At 28.9% G+C, this 20996-nt stretch overlaps 7 protein-coding genes across 8 annotated transcripts; 2 read left to right on the top strand and 5 right to left on the bottom strand.

Moving 5' to 3' along the window:
• Positions 1-414: 414 nt before the first annotated feature.
• Positions 415-2114, bottom strand: LOC106789084 (phospholipase A1-like). Its single transcript, XM_014752923.1, has 7 exons — positions 2048-2114; positions 1817-1913; positions 1508-1670; positions 1305-1429; positions 885-1198; positions 667-763; positions 415-559 (listed from the first exon to the last, which is right to left on the bottom strand). Exons 1-7 carry the CDS (start codon positions 2112-2114, stop codon positions 415-417), a joined length of 1008 nt encoding a protein of 335 aa, XP_014608409.1.
• A 1390-nt stretch (positions 2115-3504) lies between these two features.
• On the bottom strand, positions 3505-6202 carry LOC106789080 (phospholipase A1-like). Its single transcript, XM_014752919.1, has 7 exons — positions 5714-6202; positions 5439-5589; positions 5143-5305; positions 4940-5067; positions 4213-4532; positions 3879-3972; positions 3505-3739 (listed from the first exon to the last, which is right to left on the bottom strand). The coding sequence occupies exons 1-7, from the start codon at positions 5778-5780 to the stop codon at positions 3595-3597; spliced, it is 1068 nt and encodes a 355-aa protein (XP_014608405.1). The 5' UTR covers positions 5781-6202; the 3' UTR covers positions 3505-3594.
• Positions 6203-6330: 128 nt separating this feature from the next.
• Positions 6331-7583, bottom strand: LOC106789091 (DNA excision repair protein ERCC-1). Its single transcript, XM_014752940.1, has 5 exons — positions 7339-7583; positions 7197-7264; positions 6928-7122; positions 6668-6853; positions 6331-6573 (listed from the first exon to the last, which is right to left on the bottom strand). Exons 1-5 carry the CDS (start codon positions 7415-7417, stop codon positions 6370-6372), a joined length of 732 nt encoding a protein of 243 aa, XP_014608426.1. The 5' UTR covers positions 7418-7583; the 3' UTR covers positions 6331-6369.
• A 34-nt stretch (positions 7584-7617) lies between these two features.
• On the top strand, positions 7618-10867 carry LOC106789087 (exonuclease 3'-5' domain-containing protein 2). The gene is made up of 7 exons (XM_014752931.1): positions 7618-8261; positions 8517-8658; positions 8750-9049; positions 9116-9240; positions 9354-9748; positions 9915-10267; positions 10349-10867. The coding sequence occupies exons 1-7, from the start codon at positions 8026-8028 to the stop codon at positions 10547-10549; spliced, it is 1752 nt and encodes a 583-aa protein (XP_014608417.1). The 5' UTR covers positions 7618-8025; the 3' UTR covers positions 10550-10867.
• Positions 10868-10871: 4 nt separating this feature from the next.
• Positions 10872-11617, bottom strand: LOC106789092 (mitochondrial import inner membrane translocase subunit Tim16-like). Its single transcript, XM_014752941.1, has one exon. It carries the CDS (start codon positions 11467-11469, stop codon positions 11071-11073), a length of 399 nt encoding a protein of 132 aa, XP_014608427.1. The 5' UTR covers positions 11470-11617; the 3' UTR covers positions 10872-11070.
• A 436-nt stretch (positions 11618-12053) lies between these two features.
• LOC106789075 (MATH and LRR domain-containing protein PFE0570w) lies at positions 12054-20920 on the top strand. Its single transcript, XM_014752915.1, has 9 exons — positions 12054-12330; positions 12735-15567; positions 18540-18568; positions 19085-19158; positions 19237-19572; positions 19661-19913; positions 20009-20154; positions 20244-20440; positions 20526-20920. Exons 2-9 carry the CDS (start codon positions 12788-12790, stop codon positions 20707-20709), a joined length of 3999 nt encoding a protein of 1332 aa, XP_014608401.1. The 5' UTR covers positions 12054-12330; positions 12735-12787; the 3' UTR covers positions 20710-20920.
• LOC106789089 (beta-1,4-galactosyltransferase 7) lies at positions 16091-18350 on the bottom strand. Of its 2 annotated transcripts, none has more exons than XM_014752936.1 (6): positions 17717-18350; positions 17452-17611; positions 17149-17363; positions 16845-17068; positions 16616-16762; positions 16091-16500 (listed from the first exon to the last, which is right to left on the bottom strand). In XM_014752936.1, exons 2-6 carry the CDS (start codon positions 17552-17554, stop codon positions 16146-16148), a joined length of 1044 nt encoding a protein of 347 aa, XP_014608422.1. In that variant the 5' UTR covers positions 17555-17611; positions 17717-18350; the 3' UTR covers positions 16091-16145. The 2 variants fall into 2 exon arrangements, with proteins under 2 accessions (XP_014608422.1, XP_014608421.1); XM_014752935.1 differs by having other exon boundaries at positions 17452-17997; positions 18151-18350.
• Positions 20921-20996: the final 76 nt, after the last annotated feature.

Here is a 20996-nt window from a genome sequence, read left to right as displayed (position 1 = left end):
AAATAATTCTCATACTATTTATACTATTGAAATGCAATAAAAAAATAAATATTATTTAAGATAAGACACAAATTCAATTTTTATATAATTTTTATATATATTAAAATAACGTGCAACGAGTATATTTATATATAGATATTACCAAACGAAATAACTTTTTACATCCGGATATGTCCTAGAGTTTATGCATGTTCAAAAAGAAACGTTTTTTTCATGCGTTTATTGATAATAATTTACATTTATCTTGTAAATTCAAAGTCGTTCGAAATGTTTTTTTAGTTAAACGTGTCCTAAGCGAAACATAAGATATATAATAGTATATCAAATGTATAAAAATATCTATTTGACTGTTCATTTATTCATTTAATATTCATTAATAGATACATTTTTGTATACATTGACTTTTGTTTATAATTAAAGTTTAATCCCCTCGTTATGGCAATAAGGTGCATTCTCTTCAACCGGTACATAAAATGTACCTTGAGCAGGATAACTTTTTGCATTCAATCCAACGCAAACACAGGTGTTTCTTTTGCAATCCTTAAGAGGTTCCCCTGCACTGAAAATAAAAAGGATTTTTTAATAAATCGTTATATAAAACAATAAAAATATGTAAATTTAATCGAAATAAAAAAGAACTTGATAATATTGAAGAATAATAAATACCTCCAATAACTAGGCCATGGTGTTCCAATTAAACAACATTCTTGTTTTATGCACTCAGTAAGATATTTCACGGCTTTCGTATGAGAACAGGATGGATCTTCCAATGTAAAAATGATTTTAAAACTATTGCATTATAAATGTGTAAACATTTGAAACAAAAATGATTCCTTGAAATGTTCATTCAATGAACTTATAATCTAATATATACATACTAAGACGGCAACCGGGTTGATGACTTCCATAATTCATATAAAAGTCAACGGTACCAATCTCCGAATATTTTCCTAATACAGCTGACGTATGAAAAACTTGAACATATTCTGCGTCTGTTTTGCACAGTCTTTCTGAACACCCATTCGTTCTAAAAGATGGCCCAGCCGGATCAAGACCGATAATTTCGCTATATTTCCCTAATTTTAAGTTTTGAACTTCTTTTCCCGCAAAACCTGAAGTATGCGCACCCAAACTATGCCCGATCAATCGTATATTCGATATCTTCACTTTGTAATTGTCTAAGAGTTTCTTGGTAAATCTACAAAAATAAATGAGAATAATAATAATAATAATAATATTGAAGAGAATATAAATATTAATTAAACCACGAATGTGTCTTTCTGAATATTTTTTTTGTTATTTACGTAGCGATATATTTCCCAACAAGACGTGTATTTTGAACGGCTGTATTATAACCAGCTAATCGGCCGATATTGCCACGATTACAAGCACCCCTTCTCCAATCGGTCGAGAATACGAGAAAATCATCCTAAAAATGATCGATAATTTATTCATCAAGAAGTAAATATTGTGATAATTCAATTTTAACATAATGAAATTTTTTTACTTTCTCTATCAAAGCTTTCGCCATTTCTACGAAATTTTTATTATTTCCAGATGAGAGGAAACCATGTGTAATGAATACAATTGGTTGCGTTATTTGTGATTTTGTAAATACATCGAAAGTCGTCATGTTCCGTTCCGTAAGAATAATACCATCTCGTTTTTGTCTAAAGTATATATGTATATATATATATATATATATATAGTTGTAAATTGATGTAAATATCTTTGTCAGATAGTTTTTTCTATAGAAATAATCAACAGCATTCTTTACATATAAAGTAAAAGTAATAAATAATCGTTTAGTCATTACCTTGTATATACAAAGAACACAATATCCTCAAGATTGAAAGTACAATCAGGAATCAGGACTCTTTCCAACATAACATTTTTTTCTAACGTCGAATAATCTAAGAAAATAATGAATCTTTACGTTTTCCAACAAATTTATTATCTTTTCAATTGTACATTTTTATACATTTATTTAAGTAAAATTCGCTCAAACGCGATCTAAATTAATTTTAGAAAATGCAAAGCAATTTACCAGTTGCGTAACAATTATTTACCACTTCCAGAAAACATACAAATAATATCGAATATTTGAAATTCATTTTTTCTAATATTCATTTATTGTAGAAACTAAAGCAAGTTTATTTCGATTGAAGAATATTAACAGTACAAATAAATCTAATACTATTTATACTATTCGAGTACATTAAAATAAAAAGATTACGATTAAGATAAGTCACACACATATTAGGTTTATTCATTTCTATAAAATATAGAAATAGTAAGTATCGAATAGAGATATCATATATAACAATTGAATTTATTATATCCGAAAATGCGTCAGAGTTTTTCATCATAAAGAAAAAATAGTATTGATATTTTTATCGGCAATAATTCACGTTTTTCTCGTAAATTCGCTTCCTTGTAAAGTGATTTTTCGTGAATTCAAAATCGTTTGGAATTTTTTTATTAGCTTAACGTGTCTAACAATAAACCTGAAATTTTATTTTTGCTCTATTACAATGTAAACAAATTCTCAATATTGTGTATTAAGAAAAATAAATACGCTCGTGTGTGTACCATGAATATAGACAAAAATTTATTTTATTTTTATTCAAATAACTATACTTTTAATTATTTTTCATCTTCTGGATGCATAGGCGCCATGATTTAAATAATAGAAGCTTCCATATTCGAAGTAATAAGAAGAAAAAAGTGTTCGGACAATGATTTTATAGCAATCACGTTTTTGATATAAAATTTATTTGTTTCCGCTTATTTTTCGTTGTCACGCTTTACACTGTTATCTTCATATTACATTTTTATGATTAGAATTCGTTCGGTCGCGAACAGTGGACAATATACATCGTTTCGTTATACATGTAAGACTAATAATGCCGACAGAAGAAGATTTATTGCATATATAGAGAGACATTCTGTTTAAATAATAGATCATCCAGATACAATAGTATTGGAATTCCAACGTGGAAAGATCGATCTACCGTGATTCATAATATATTCGAAATATCAAATGTAAAAATATTATAGCTAATTGTAAGTATTTGCTTTATTATCTTATTTTATGCATAACTTAACGTTTTCATTCCTACTGTCGTTTTATTTTTGGAAAATTGAAAAGATATGCATTTGCTTGTAACCTATCATCATTGTGTATTTATTAATGTTATCATAAAAATACTTAAACGAGTAGTATACGTATGTACATTTGTAGATAAATGGACAATCGCACATTTGCATTAGATATGCAATTATATTGGTGAATACATCCTTCAAAAAAATATTTTTTTTTTGAAGAATATATTTAGCAAGATATATATGAAACAAAAATAAATATCTAAATAATTTATGCGACTTAAAATTAGCATTAACTCTCATGTTTGGTTCATTTTTTATTTATAATAATATTTTTTACATATATTATGTAGACAAAACGAATATACAATAACTAATACAATAATTATTATTTATGTAAATATATATATAAAAATATTTCTATGTATATAATTTAATTACTTATTCATTATTACATGTATTAACGTTTATAAGAATTTCCTTTTTTAATTAAAGCTTAAAGCCTTTGTTATAGCAATAGGGAGAGTTGGCTCCAACTGGTACATAAAATGAGCCATCGATAGAATAATTCTTTGTGTTCAATCCAATACAAACGCAAGTTTTATTTGTGCACTTTGAAAGAGGAATCTTTTTGCTAAAAATCAAATAAATTTGTTGCATTTAATAATATATAATATTTTCGATATATTTATTATTTATAAACTAAACGCATGACGACCATTTCACTTTCATTCTATGCAAAAATCAACATAAAAAATCTCCATAATACTTACTGATAATAATCCCACGGTATACCAATTAAACAACATTTATATTTTATACACTCGGTAAGGTATTCCACAGCTATAGAATGAGAGCAAATCACATCTGTAAATGTAAAGATTATTAAAAAATTATCTGTTCCATTTTTGTTAGTAAAATAACAAAGCGAATAATATAACAGACTTTTGTATTATTTTTGTTGCAATGTATGAAAATTATTGACAGAAATGAATATATATATATATATATATATTAAAAGCGAACGAATAATTTCTTATACATTAGATAATTTTATTTTAAACTCTTATCTTCATTCAGTACACCTGTTATCTATTATACACGTACTAAGTTTGCAATTGGGTTGAGTATGTCCTGCATTTATATAGAAATCAATGTTTCCTAAACGTATGTCCGTTCCGATGAAGGTAGTTGTATGTAGAATTTGAACATATTCTGCATCTGTTTTGCAGAGTCTGTCCGAACATTTCTTGTTCCAGAATAAGGGCCCAGCGGGATCAAGCCCAGTAATTCGAATATACTTTCCTATATTTGACTTTTGGATTTCTTTCCCTGCAAAACCTGCAATGTGTGCGCCCAAACTGTGTCCAATTACTTGTATTTTTTGTATAGGCACCTCATAATTTTCTACGAGTATCTTGGTAAGACTATAAAAAGAACAAAAATAATATTAGCATGTAATATAACGCGATTAATTGTTTTACCGTCTAAGTGGAAAATGCCGAGATTCACCGAAATGCCTAGGCATTGCCCACAATGCCAAGCGTTTTAAGACAATGTAAGAAACAGAAGAATTGATTGACACAATAAGATTCTTCTTTTCCGCAAACTATTGTTGATAACATAATAAGGAAAAATAAAAAATAAACGAAACAATTACGAGAAAGAAAGAATTTGTAGGAATAAAGACAACAATGTAATTTTCAATTAAAACATATTTCTTTTTCACGTTTTATATGAAAACAATAGTCGATCTATCTTTGACGCGTTATATAGGGAATTCTACTGTATTTAAATATTAAATTTACTATAATATGTGTTTTCCGTTACTTACTAAGCGACATATTTGCCAACCGCCTTCGTATTTTTAGCGGCTTCAGGATAACCAGGTAATTGAAAAATAGATAAACCGCCATCACAAGCCCCCTTTTTCCAATCAATTGATATTACATGTACATCCTCCTTGAAATGATATATATTATAAGAAATTCGTCAAAAGTACTTCTTTTTTCGTAATAAATTGTTGAATAATCATACTTTTTCTAACAAAACGTGTGCCAAATTCTTATAATTAGAATTATTTGGACTTGAAATAAAACCATGTATAAGGATTACAACTGGATGTACTAATTTTTCTTTTCTAAATATGCCAGAACTCGTTAAATTCTTGGTCGTAAGATTGATACCATCTTTATCCTTCCTTAAAATGTACAATTATTCTATATATTTTTATTTGGTACTCTAATAATGACACTTAAAGAAAAGAAAAGGATATTGACCTATTACAGAAAATACCGAGACGTTTTTAATCTAAATAATCTATTAATCATTACCTTGTAAAAAGAATAATTGAAAGCATATTGACACCATAGTAACAACTTGGAATCACTTGCTTCTTTAATGCAGTATTTTTTGGAATTATTGATGGAAGCAACGAACCTTTTTTCGAATGGGATAAACTGTTTTTATGGGACGACGTATCATCTATGAAAATAATAAATTGATGTTTTTAAAGTAATCTATTAACTTTTGTGTGTGAAGAAGTTCTTAAATAAAATAAATTTTTAACATGAGCTCAATGAATTTTAGAATATACAAAACAATTTACCATCTGCATAGCAATTATGCAGTATTCCCATAAAACACGCAAATAATATCAAATATTGTAAAATCATTTTTTCTTATTTTTATTTACAGTTAAAACAAAAACACAATCCCGAATCAAAAAAATATTGGCAGGAAAAATAAGTTTTCTATTACTATTTATACTATCCACAGAGGCATTACAACCTAAACATTGCAATTAAGATAAGGACATACTTAGTTTATACGTTGTATAAAATATTTAAGTAATGAGTATTGAGTACATATTATGTAACGACGAAATTTTAAATATCCAAATTGTGTTAATCATAAGCATTAACAAGAACTTATTCATATGTTTATCTGCAATAATTTGTTTTCCTCAACAAGTAATGATGTTGGAAAATTACTTCCGTGCATGATTACTTCATCGTTAATATGAAATCGTTTGAAATTTATTGTAAACTACGCATCTAAGTAATAAGAATATTACTTACAATTAGATTAACTTAAAATTAAATTTTGTTCGTTTCAAATTTTTAAATATATCTTATACATTATTCTGGAGTAAATATTTCTTCGTTTATTTTTAACATTATCTTGCTAATTTATAAAACATTATCTAACATATTTAATACATACTTTAACCACATAATAATAAATATTCTTAATAAATATATATTAAATCTTATTATAATTAGTTTTTAAAAAAGGTTCGTGCAATACTTTATGTAGCCTTTCTGCTTTTAGAAAACTAAACCCAGGACATAAAGCTAAAGTATTAGTCGATGCATTTACTATATCTTTTAGCGTGCCAAACGTTGATAAAAGTGTTGTCGCATCTGTTTTGTTAACAGACCTAATTGTGGTAAATGCATTGGCCAACTGAAAATTGATACAAGGAAAATAAATAACATATTTATGTCATACTATTGATAATACATAAAAAAAATCCAAATAACCATGAAACTATATTTACTTTTTGATAGGGAGCAGTTCCACTGCGGTCCATTATTATATCAGGTGGTTTGTTCTCATAAATTTTATAAGTTTCTATAATTTTTCCTGCATCTTCCACATTCCAAGCTAACATCAGCGTTAAATCAGCGAGTATACACATTCGTGTCAAATGTTTTAAGGCATGATGTGGATCCGCAACATCTACCTGCATGTTTGACAAATTAATTATCGATATTAATGTAGAAATAAATAAAAAACATAGGTCAAAGATATTTTAACCTGAACCAAGAGGACTCGAAGATTGTAGTCATTGCCTAATAACTTAAGACGGTCATGAATGTAATCCGGATTCAATTGATGATATCTTATGGATAAAAAAAGAGCGCACGTAGTCTTTCCCATCACATAATCTGGTACAATGTCAGAATATTCCCAAGGTATATTGATTATAAATTTCAACAAGGGATTTCCTTTCTGTAAATATTGACATAATCAATAAATGCTTTTAAATATAAAATCATGTAATGAAATTTCCTAGATAACCTTACTTGTTTTGGGCTGACAAGGAGAGCATTAGACCGTACATTAATCTTCTTTGTCGATGGTCCTGGATTTTCTGTAGGATAATCAATGAAATGTGTGTATAAAATGAGATATTGTTGATAAAATGAGAAAAAATATGAGATTTACCGGGAAATTCATCATTAGCTTTTACTTGTTTGGATGAAAAAGTATTTTGGTTATTGGAACCCTCTCTTTTATTGTTCATTATTCAAAAAGATGCATATCGAAGCACATAAAAATCCTAATAGAACTTAATCCGTATTTATTTCTTCGAATAGGAAAAAAAATCTAAAATTGTCAAATTAGAAAAACAATAAGAAGACCGGTATATTATTTGGGAACAGTAGCGCCACAATATAACCCTACGATGAAGCGAATTAAAGGAATATTTGTATCAATAGAATAATGAAGTTAGGATTAGTCGTACGTGTACCCGTAGCCGCGTATGTGCTGTAACATTTGCTATGGGGGACCTTGAACCTTATTCGGATAATTAAGACAAAGATCTATCAAATTCGTTTCGTAATGTTATTTTTCTCATAAATTATCGAAAATTTCCAACTCTATTAAACATATGGGACCGGAATTTTCAAGACAAATTATTTCATGATTCGTTTATTTTCAAATCGTCTTCTTTATTTATTAATAATATTCTAAATGTAATTGTAGCTCTTATCGAGCCGTTTTTTATTTTTATATTTATATTGTTAAATTGTTAATTTATTTATCCTTGATTTATACCTAAGTAAACAATTGTATATTAATGAGTAGATTTTAAATATTAAGTTTGTATTATAATTCGATATTTAATTGATGCTTAAAATACGTAAAAACATGTTTCTTGTTTGCGTAACCGTGGGACTAGTCCTGTTAGCTTCCAAGTATCGTAATAACGTGCTTCGAGGCGTCAAAAACATATATTCCGGTATAAAACGTAAAGATAATAAATCGAGCAATAAAATTAAAGAAGAAATAAAAATAGAAGTAAAGCAAGTTATTCTAGCTGACTCTTTAGAAAAATCCGATTATGCTGTTCAACGTATTAATTGGTGAGTACAAACATCTGTAACCTTCAAATAATATAATACATTGTTTTTCTTACCTTTTCTCTCATTTCACTGAATAACCGAGCCTCTGTTTGTTTACACTTTTTCGTTCGTTTTCCTTAATCTCATTCAAATCTTTCTTCTTATTTTTCCTTCAAATATTCATTAATTATATTTCAAATAATGTTAAGTTTATCTCTTCTATATTATATTATTTTTATTCGAATAATACAAAAGTAATAAAATGTATACTTTCAGCAATTTATCTGGTGGTATACTAGGTTTCGATTGCGAATGGGTAAACGAAGGTCCCGTGTCTTTACTTCAACTTGCTACGTATAACGGAGTATGTGCTTTATTTCGTATTGGTAAAATTGGATTCATTCCTCCAAATTTGCAGGTATATTTATATATATATATATATATAATTATCTTGACACGATAAAACGAATGATGTTTCAAACGATAACGATAAATGAATGTTTTCTTAGAAATTGCTGTCCAGTAACCGTATACTTAAAGTTGGCGTAGCCTCCTTCGAAGATGGACAAAAAATAGAAAAAGATTATGGATGTTCCGTTTTAGGAACTCTCGATTTAAGAACGTTAACAGAACGTCTTCAACTTCCTACTCCTAAAAGTTTAGCAGCGATGTGTGTAGAATACCTTGGAACAAAAATCGAAAAATTAATAGAAGTGAGATGTGGTGATTGGGATGCGGATGCTCTTACTGACGATCAAGTAGTGTATGCTGCTTGTGATGCCATGGCATCGGTTCTTATTTATCATCAGGTATATATATATTTAGACAAATTACAATCAAACAATTATAATGAATTTTTCTTGTTTATCTAATAGGTAATGCAAGAAGCCAAACAAAAATTATCATTTTTCGAGAAATTAGTAATATATTTTTGGAAAATTTGGTCTAGAGATGAAGGTGTAAGATATCATGGTTTACCCACAGGAGTAATCAATGTAAGGTGTGTACATTTTATTTTCCCAAAACAGAAGTATTAATCCGCAACAGAATAATATGCATAATATTATTTATTGATTATTATTTGTATATATTTACCGATGTTGCATGTTCAAGGTTCAAGGATCAAAAAACAAATATTATTAACAATAATTATAACACTACTAATGTAATCAAAGAAGGATTGAATGCAAATGCGCATGAAATTAATAGCATACCCATAAGAAAAAAACCATTATATCATAATTGCTATTTACAAGCACCAGATGGAGATATATTGTGCACATGTGATCGCAAAAAAGCAGAATGGTATATCAAGAAAAATTTAGCAGATGTCGTCGAAGAACAACCCTTTACAGTGAGATTAAAATTTGAACCATCGGGACGTGCGTTAGGAGAAGTTGGTCAATATTATACTCAAGTTAAGGTTAATCAATGCGTTGTTTGTGGTGCTTCGGAAAATTTTATTCGAAAAAATGTAGTACCTAGAGAATATCGCAAATATTTTCCATGTAAGTTATCATTTGATACAATGATGCAATAATGTACATCAGCAATGTCAAGCTTGTGTAGAAATGCGTTTAACTTTATCGATGTATATTCATATATGCTTATTGAATTAGAGTAAATGCACCTCAATATGTAACAATATATTTATATGCAATGAATTATTTCTAGTGGTAATGAAGGCTCATCAATCTCACGATGTATTATTATTATGTCTACCATGTCACGAGGTCAGTAAGAATCACGATCTGCAGCTCAGAAGAAAGCTTGCAGAAATGTGTAATGCACCTCTGTCAGGCCCACTCACTCATTCCAATTGGAAAAAATTGCATTGTGCTATTAAAGCTTTACGCAAGGAAACAATGTTACCGCTACAACGACAACAAGAACTTGCAAGTATTGTTCTAGAATACACAGGACAACAAGAAATAACTCCAAATCTACTCAATTTATTAGACGAAGAATTAGAAAATGTTCTATCTCAACCCAGCAATCAATCAAAACAACCACCGCATGGCTTAAAGGTATACATTATTGTTCTTGCTTCGATAAAGATAGAAGTTAATAAAATAAATATAAATATTACTCAATATGTGTAATTACAGGTAGTCCAATGGTTCGAAGAAAGGGAAGGCGGTCTTGTAGAATTGGAAAAAATGTGGAGAGAACATTTTTTAACCACGATGAACCCACAGCATTTACCAAATTTGTGGTCAGTACGGCATAACCAAGAACGACTAACCATTCGTCAAAAACAAAATAGAATAGATCCGGAAGATGCCAAAGCGGCAGGATTAATGTATTAAGATTTTATAAACGTACCTGAAAGGACTCGTATAAGAGCGAGTACTTATATCCAAAAGACTATCAAGAAAACAATATATCTCTTGAATATGAATCATTTCATACAAACTTCTAGATATTGTTTAAGTAGGAATAATTTTACTTTTTTAATACCTGCTATATTTAACGATGGTGTATTTTTATGAAAAACACCATGAATTTTTGAGGTATTTGTATATCTATAATTTATTTATATAGATCTCTATTAAAATAATAAGCCTAAAATAGGTTTTCATTGAATAATATGTATGTAACGTGCCAAATAGAATAACCTTTTAGAATTTCTTTAGATACGAATATAATTATTTGTAAGGTCATGTCTTCTACTACGTAACAAACAACAAACAACTCGTACTGTTTATCTATTTCAAACAAAATCACAGAGTTAAAAGTATTTATTAATAGTATTATATAGCATATTATACACAAATTCCTATAATTCGACGAGAGAATTTATATTTATTATTAGGTAAGTATATATGTACTAGAAAGATTTGGAAGCTTCTTGTTTAGTCGAATTATTATTCGAAAGTGGCGGTTGATATTTCATTTCCTCGTCAATACGTTCTTTTGCTCTTACGACCTTAGATTGCAAATAGAATGAGCCACCTTTAGATCTGTCGTTTGCTTCCATTAAATATTTATATTTTTGTTTGATTAGTTCGGTTTGATCGGGTCGTTCGACATTAAGAATACGCAAAGCCTCGTCCAAAGTCATGCCAGTACGAAGGTTAGACGCTGCATGTCGTGCACCTTTTTCACCTCCGCCAGCTTGTCGTGCAGCCTCCTTACTTGCTGCTAATTCTTGACGTATTGCTCTTGCAAAAGCTCTACCAATAACTTGCGATCCAGTAATAATAATTTGTATTAAATATTTTGCCATCGCTTCGCCGCATTCAACTAAACATTATACGAACTTAATCCAACGATTCAAACCATTTCCGTTTGAATTTAATGGCGCTACTCGCGTATTGCGAGCACACGTGTTTTTAGTAACTTGGAACTTATTTTTCACTAGGAAAATTTGTAAAAGGAACAACATTCAAATGATTTTTCGATATTTCTTTGGAAAGAAATGTCTATTTCATTTGTAATTAATATCTTCTCCTATTAAAACTCAAATGTATACATGTATATACATTCGATATCTATCACATATTTAAAATGATCGAAACAGAGGAAACAGTTGAATGTCTTGTTAACATTATTCTATGTATACATATATATGACGAAGTTGAAAGAATACAAATTGTAGAATTAAACAAATAAATTAACCGTAATGAGTAGCCGATTGAAGATAAAATAATTCATCGGAAATCGAAAACGAAGAAATTAATTTTCGCGCTCTAAGATAAATCGATAAAATGTTAAGTGTATCGACTTGGGTATTATCGATAGTAAGCTTATTTCGATTATCGATAGATTATCGAAATCTAACGTTATCCTTCACTCTAGATACTTGGTATATTATTTGCGCGTTGAATTTTCAAGTTCCTTAACCTTTCGAATTAATAATGATAATCGTTAAACAATATTAGCCTAATCATTATTAACCAATAGAGATTCTAAATACTCAATTTTTTGTCGCACAAATATAATAATAAGATTAGAAAAGTGTGAGTATATTTAAGTGTTCACCTAGCTGATAGCTTCTCTTTTATGTCAACATAATTGACTGCCGACTGGATACGCGTCCTATTTTGAGATCTAATTTGTTCAATACTTTATACGATTAAATAACCATGTAAGATTCTTTATTAAAATCTAATATAATAGTAGACGTATTACCTTATCATAAAATGATCACACATGTCATGTAGTGTGTTTATTATTCCTTTATTGTAATAGAATTACAAGTGTGTGATCGAATTTTTATGTACAAAATTTAATTATATAAAACTTCTTATAATTAGTATGATCGTTTGTTTGATTATAATATTATAAAAACTAATTCTGTACTTACATAAAAAAATGAACACAATAGTTTATGATGATTTGGTAATAATATCTCTCTCTCTCTCTCTCTCTCTCTCTCTTTCTCCCTCTCTCTCTCTCTTTGTGTGTGTGTGTTGTGGCAGAAAGAGAAAGAGAGAGAGTATGTATAATCTCTCTTTAGATTTGAAATATTTATTGAAATATTCTTTTTAGGCTATTTGCAAGTAAATATTCTTTATATCAACTAAATCTTTGGATATGCAAAAATGCCTGGTTGTGCAGCAGTTGGCTGCAATAATCGCAGTGAAAAAGGCTATATTATGAAATGTTTTCCTCGTGATCCAGAATTAAGAAAAATTTGGCAAGAACGTGTAGCTAGAGCCGATTGGGAGCCATCAAATAATTCTTTTCTTTGTCACGTACACTTTGAACCTCATGAATGGTCTTTGGCACAAAGTGGTAGGATTAGATTAAAAAGAAACGCTATACCGTCTATTTTTACTGTAACCTCTACTAGAAAATCTCCTAAAAAGCGACAGAAATTAATTCATACCAAAAAGGAGAACGACTGTGAAGATAGTCAAACTATGGAATATTTTGAGATTGATACCGAATGTTCCTCCACTGGGAACCTTGAAGGAAAAGATTCTGATTTCCATGATACCGATGAAATTTCTCAGTCATTGACATTTGAAACTTCTGATAATATATATCAAGTAAAGAAAGTAAGGAATACTTATAATGATAATGTACAAGATCATGTATCAGATCATGTAGCTACAAATAGCGCTCAAGATGGTATCATTGTAATCTCCGATGAATGCAATATAGAAACAGATCATTTTATAAAGAAAAACAATACCGCAATGCACACTAATGAAAGCGATAAAATGAGTAGTAATATTAACGGCGATCAGGATCCTACATTAAACAATCCTGAAAATTTATACATTAAAGCAGAAGTTAAATCTGAAAATATAAGTAGCAAATTTGAAGATAACTATGACGATATAGAAGAAAAATTGAAACAAATTTGTGATGAAAGGAGCGCAAACGAGGAAGATTATTCAGGAAATAACAGAACCAATTGTACAGCCAAAAAACAAGATGATACAGAAAGAAATGCGGAAGTAAGTTTAAGAACGGATTACAAAGAACCTGTCAAGCATGAAATAGGAGATATTCTTATTGATAACAGGGAAAATGTTGAAATCATTTTTGGTACTGAAAGTGGGGACGAGAAAGTCGATACTTCTCAATCCATTTTGTGCATTAGTAATTCATTCACTAAGGCTAATGAAATTACTGATCCTGTGTTAAATATGGACGATATTGTTTGCATCAAAGAAGAAAATAAAGTCTTTAATGAAGATATAGAGGAAAATTTTGGTAAAGACGAAGTACATGTTATACCAAATATGAGAGCAGCTATGAAACGTAAAAGAAGAACTAGAGAAGAAATAATGAAATCAATTAAAAAGTCCATTGGTAGTACATCTGAGCAAGATATAAGTTTTATACACAATAGCGATATTTCAGATAACAATACAGATAAACAAGTTGAATTCGATGTGAAAACTAATAACAAAAGTAATATTAAAAATAACAATAATCATGCAGAAATAGGAAAAACAGAATTTACAATAAAAGTAACTGGTAATCCTGATGATGTATGTGATGTTATCCAAGAACTAACGGGGCAAGATAATGCAAAACAGAATTTTCAAGAAATTCATAATTCTTGTGAGAAGCTTAATCATAAATCTGTAATTACATCTGTTATCAAATTGAAGGATTATCCTATAAATTTATCTAATGTTGCAAAAGAATCATGTAATAATCACGAAGATTTTTCAATAAAAAATAAAGATTTCTTTCTACGAAGAAACCCTTTATACCTTAATAATACCGAAACAGTAAATAGAGAACATTTGAAAATAGAAGCGGTTGGCGATATTCAACAAAGGAATATTTTCACTAACTCTACGCCACGTTCTATATTAGAGAAAAAAATGTTAAATTTATACAATAGTTCTCCAACAAATTATAGTAATAATAAAATAGAACAAATATTGGGTAATTTAACTGCTCATGACACATTTTACGAACACGAACAGTTACAACAAAGATCGAAAATGCAAGAAGAAGTTATTCAAAAATTAACCAATCAACTAATTGTATTTAAAAGAATGGAAACTAATCTAAGAAAGCAAAGTACATTACTACAAACCAAGACGAAAGAAGTTGAGATGTTAACAAGTAAATTAAACACAAAAGCAACATCTACACAGTCATTAATGAATAATAAAAGAAGTCTAGAATCGAAGCAAAGATTAATCGAAGAATTGTCAAGTAGAGTGAACTATTTTGAGGTGGTAAATAAGAAATTAATGAAAACTATGACATTAGAATCTCAACAAAGAAGGAAATTAGAAGGAAACATCAAACAAAAGGAAGATCAAATAAAAGAATTGAATTGGAAGTTAGAGAAAGCTTCGAAATATCTTGAAAGGGCAGAAAAAAATACAAACACTTATAAACGAAAGATGTTAAATATGCAGACGGTTATGAGACGAAAAAAATTATTAGATGAAAAAATGAGTTGGTTTAATGAACTGCTAATTGATAACAGTAAAGGAGAATTTTCGGAAAAAATTTTGACAACCGCTGTAGCAATTAGGAATGATTGCGGAAAGGATGGTTATATTAAATTAATCGACTTTGGTTTCCCCTTACCGCCCTTAACAGCTCTGAAAAGATTTCTTAGTAATAATGTGACAAAAGAGCAAAGCAATAACGAAAAACATCGAGATATTTTGAATAAGAAAGAACAATTAAAAGATGTACAATGCTTAAGGAACGAAATGGAAATAGATACTAAAGATTCTGGTATACCAGAATCGGATAATAAAGCAACAGAATTAAATACTACAGAAACAATAACTGGGACTGTACAAGATATTTTTAATGAAAATAACGATGGTGATGATTTTACTTCTCATGAACTTAAGAAGCATTTTATGGAAGAATTAAGTGCTGTCATGTAGCCACATATATATACATATATATTTATGTATATATATGTATAATATTCAATCAATCATTTTCTCTTTTTTTTTATCTCGTTGCAGATATATAGATGTATGTTAATATAGGTTTTAATATTTGAACAGAGTTTTGTTCCTTGTCATTGTAAAATAATCATTAAGCATTTGTGATTATTATTTATTGTAAAATGCGATCATGAGAATAATTTTAGATGTAAATAATGTGTACAAACAGTCTAAAATTTACATGTTATGTCACCTGTATGATAAATATGCATTTTATTAGCGAATCTTAGTTAATTAAATTGATATTCTCAAATATCATCCATTGTATGTTAGTCATATCCCTTGTATGAAACGCGCAAGTAATTATCGTCAACTGGTATGGACATTTAATATATTAAAGTAAACTTTCAACTATAGATGTGGTTTTTTAATCAAAAATTAAACAAAAACGTTCTTTTCTTTATGTAGACAAAAGTTATTGTACTCCGAAAATACAAACTATCAAAAAACACAATGTTTAATGTAATTCTTATGGGATTTGTAATTTCTTTTTAGTACAATAATAATATAGTTATAATGCTGTATCAGATTTACCTCTGTTTTTATTATTATTAATATTATTATTATTAATATTATTATTATCGTTGTTAATATTATTACCAATTATTTTCTTTTTCTCTTTTGGCTTAGTATCTTTAGAAACACTAGTTTTATCACATTCACACCAAGGTGTACTAGACTTATCACACATCAAGGAAATATTGAGCACTGTCAATGGTGTGCCTGCAATAGTCATTTTAATTCTACTTATTATTTTATACGAGATATTATTTAAACCAGTTTCTCTATCCCGTTTTCTAGTAACTTCCCGCTGATTATAACACTTTATCATATCACGCTTCCTATGATTTCTATCGTGAATATGCCTGAAATAATGACAGAATATCATTTATTCGTGAAATCTATTAATTCATTTAATACATACCAATGAGCATGTACCGAATGTATATTTATCATTGTTAATATAATATTGAAACATACTTGAACGTATTATGCGTTCCTGTAGAAATATTTTGAGGCCGAGTAATAGTTAAACCAGCTTCTTTCAACCTAACGTAAAACTCATCATCCTCTAGACCCCAACCCCAGTATTTATTAGACATACCATTAACTTGCCTGAAATGCTCTCTACAAAAAATTATAAATTTCTTTTAAATTTATATTGCGTATGTCAACAATTATATTATTAATATTATTCAAATATAATTACCTTTTAATAAGTAATATACCACCAACAAATGTGGAATAATGATACCGAGGATGCAAATCCGGTGATGATATATGGTAAGGACCTTTATTGGGATATACGTATAATAATTCGTCATTTAATGGCAATAAATCAACGTCGTGCATGGCCATATAATGAAAATCTTTACTGGTTTCCAAAAAACCAACATTAATAAGGGAAGCTCGATTAAATCTGTATCTGTCAAACTGTAACATACGAAATGATTTAATTTTAAAATGATTCTTTAACAAAGTTTTCATATTTTAACTTTATTTAAACTATATACCTGATTCAATACAAATATATGATATTCTATATCCTGCTTATATAAAAACTCTTGCATATGCGTCGCAAATGTTAATAATTCATCAAAACGATCTCTGAATGGTACAAGAATAGCTAGCTTGTATTCCGACCGTTCGGTCCTTCTATTAAATTTGGCATTTTGTTTGTGGGCATTATATTGCTTCATTGCAGCATCATTCTCACACTTGCATTCATCTATTATTTTAATGAAATCTATTCATTTCTTCTTTTCGCATTGAATACGTATTTTATGCTAAATATTATCAATAAGTTATATACTTACCAATATTGATCGGAACAATACTTATCAAACAGGACATAACAAAGGTAACGAAGATACAAATAATAATGTATTTGAATTTAAAGTTCCTCCATACAGTTTCCATAATAAGTCAGATAATTGTTAACTTCATTTATTAACGAAATATTTATTCCTTAATCCACTACAATAGGTTAAACGTACATTGACACATTTTCTCTTCCTTCGATTAATCAATATTTCATTCATTGAATCATAAAATTTCAAATATTTTGTAAAATATGCTCACACTTTTGTTATCCATCGAATTCTTTTATCATCAAATCAATTCCATTTTTGGAGTTAAAGTTTAATGCGTATTTCTTCATGAAAATAATATCTGAAAATATATACGTCTACTTCTCTATTTTACATTTTCCTTTCTGAAGCATTTTGATCGTCTGGCAAGTCAAATTGTTACATAAATTAATTTTGTTGACGTACGTCAACAATGTTGTTTTAACGAGTATTGTTTATGTTTAATGTGAGTTTCTTGATTTACACCATACGTATAATCGTTCTTTGTCCTTTCTGTAATCAGTTGATTCATTATTACTGCAGAGCAATGGACGTTTTAATAAATGAAAATCATTCCCGCCGTTTTGTCGAAACTTTACAATGACAAAAACACACCGACTTAATGGCCACGGCCATATTGCATGTCACAGTGCCAGATAATCTTACCTAAACAATCTATCTATACCTAGATAACCAACCTCACTTAGTATATACAAAATAACAAATTCTACAATTTGGAATAATTCCTTTAATTTTTCATGCATTACATATTTCCTAAGAGGATATCTATTCTAAGAAACATTGACGAAATGCGATCTTATTTTTCAATAATCAATATTTTGTAAAAATCGATCTGTTTCCATCGATTTATCTCGACTATTTATGATTGGCGTAATCACGATGTTTATTCTTTTAAAATATAGAATTTTTTCTCTCATAATTAGTGTAACATCGCATAACATCAATGTCCAATTGTTTTAATTTTTATCCGCACATGCAATACAGTTAAATACATCGTATGTATACAAACTCTTGACTCTACTTGATTAGATTAGTGGGATATTTCTACACCATCACCTAACAAGTATTTATTTCCAAACATTTTTATGTTTAATGCAACCAAAGTTAATATCTAAACACATACATAACCCTTCTACTAAATTCTTCAAAATTTGTTCTTTTTTTTATCAAAAAATTACAAATTATCTAATATTTCATTGTTTTACTTTTTTTCATTTTCCGTAGCCTCTGTTCTAAGTGATTTAATCGGCGAATACAATGGATCTTGCAGACACAGAAAGTTCCAGTGATTCGGACGATTTTCAAATGTTGGGTACATTATTTTTGAGAAAATCTTTACTATTAATAATTTATATTTTTCTACATATATGTGTGTATAAACATATACTTGGTTTTGGTTATTAATGGCATTTCCAAATTCACAGAAAGATAATGCTTTAGTAATGTATTCTTAACTTTTCTTTTTATCGTTTTCCTTATTTTAATTGGTGTCATTGAAATGGAAAATAATGATAGATGTATTTTGTATAATAACTTTTAGATCATAAATTTATTCATGTTTTGCAATTTCTTCATCCAGAAAACCATGGAACCGAAGAAGCAACAATACCGTCAGAGAGTACTTTTGACTTGGCCCTTCCAATCTTGCACTCTGTAAGTTATTTCCCTTTTTCTTTTTTTCGTTTCAACATTATTATTTCAAACATTATATTATTATTTGTATGTTAATAGTACTTAGGAAATAATCTAAAAGAACTCAGAGGGAGAACGTTACTGGATGATGGAATTCACAGGAATTTACCATTATTAGTGAAGCATTCTATTATTTTATTTCCTGGACAGACATTACCAATGAAATCAGAGAATATAGAAGTTATTAGAATGCTACAAAATTGCATTCAAAAAGATCGCATATTTGGTGTCATATGTTTGAACAATGGCAAGGTGGTACGCGTAGGTACAACGGCTGAAGTATATGAATATTATGATGGAGATTTAATGGTATCAAGTTTTCGATTAAAAGCGAAGGGTAGACAGCGATTTAAAATATTAAGCATTATCATGAAGGTTTGTTAAATTATATTAAGAATAATATTTAATCGTAAGAGAAGATTGTATTGAAATATATTGATATGTATGTACATATATGCATTAGGGCAACGACATGTTTTCCGCAAACGTTAAAATATTACCAGAAGTTATTTTGAATCATCCATTCTCGGATTGTCGTTTAACTTCGTTAAACCCTTTTCGAATACAACCGACTAATGAAAAAGAATCGAAACAGCAAGATTTTGTAGAGAGAGTAGAGTCTGTTATAACTCCATGGCCGTCATGGGTATACAAACAGTATGATCCTGTGAGATTGTCTTCCAAGATACGCCATCATTTACAATTTCTTCAACAACGTTAGTATTTTTACTTTAGCAACAGGTTACAATTATTTGTTAATTCTCTTCTTAAGTCAAACGTTCTAATGCTATATGTATTAATACTTTTGTAGGAGGTAGTAACATACCTAAGGATCCAATTGAATTATCATTTTGGGTCGCACAAAATGTATTGGTTGATGACGATGAAAGAATTGATTTATTAAATTATGATTGTGCTATTGCAAGGTTACAGAAAGAAATCAAATATCTTATTGAGGTAATATAATTAAATTTGTATATCAAAATGGATGGATAGAAAATATGCTCATACGAACTATTATACGAAAAAGAAGTTATATTTTTCAGGATAGATCTTTTGTTTGTGTACATTGCGATAATTTCATTGCTCATCAATCGAATATGTTTCCAATGAGTAAGGAAGGACTTCAAAGTACATATTGTAATGGCTATGGTGTCATATTTGAAACAATAACTGTCTATCATGCGGAAGGATTATTGCTTAGTATGGATTCATCCTCAACAGTTTATAGTTGGTTTCCAGGGTGAGGAGATTAATATATATAAACATGATTCTTTTTTTCTCAAAGAGATTATGAAATTATTTAAATAATTTATTTATTTCTATAGATATGCTTGGACAACAGCAAGTTGCGGTAACTGTTCTTCTCATGTGGGTTGGAAATTTACAGCGGTAAAAACTAACTTGAAACCTAAAGGCTTTTGGGGTTTATGTCGTAGGGCACTGAAAAATAAAACAAATAAAAAAGTAGATGATACAATAGATATTGACACTTTGCCTGATGATAATTGAGAGAATTGTTTATATTTCGTACAAATCGTTGATGCTATAGCCGGATTGTTGTCATTGCAGTTAAATTTATTACTTAGTTGGATTAAAATATCTTCTAATGAAATATAGTAAGAACCATTAAGAACGTGTGGTAAAAAATAGAATGCACTTTGACAGAATAATATTAACAAAAATTTGTCTCTGGGCAAAAGTACATATACGCGTCATCCTTAGTACAGACTTATGGTAATAGAATGTACATATTGCATGGAGAAAAACTGAAGTAAATCATAGCTTTACCATTATCC

Source organism: Polistes canadensis, unplaced genomic scaffold, assembly GCF_001313835.1.
Source record: "Polistes canadensis isolate GaletaPanama2010 unplaced genomic scaffold, ASM131383v1 scaffold_164, whole genome shotgun sequence".
In the NCBI taxonomy this organism is placed as follows: Eukaryota; Metazoa; Arthropoda; class Insecta; order Hymenoptera; family Vespidae; genus Polistes; species Polistes canadensis.
The sequence above is the reverse complement of the archived record's forward strand: the minus strand, read 5'-3'. Positions and strand labels throughout refer to the sequence as shown.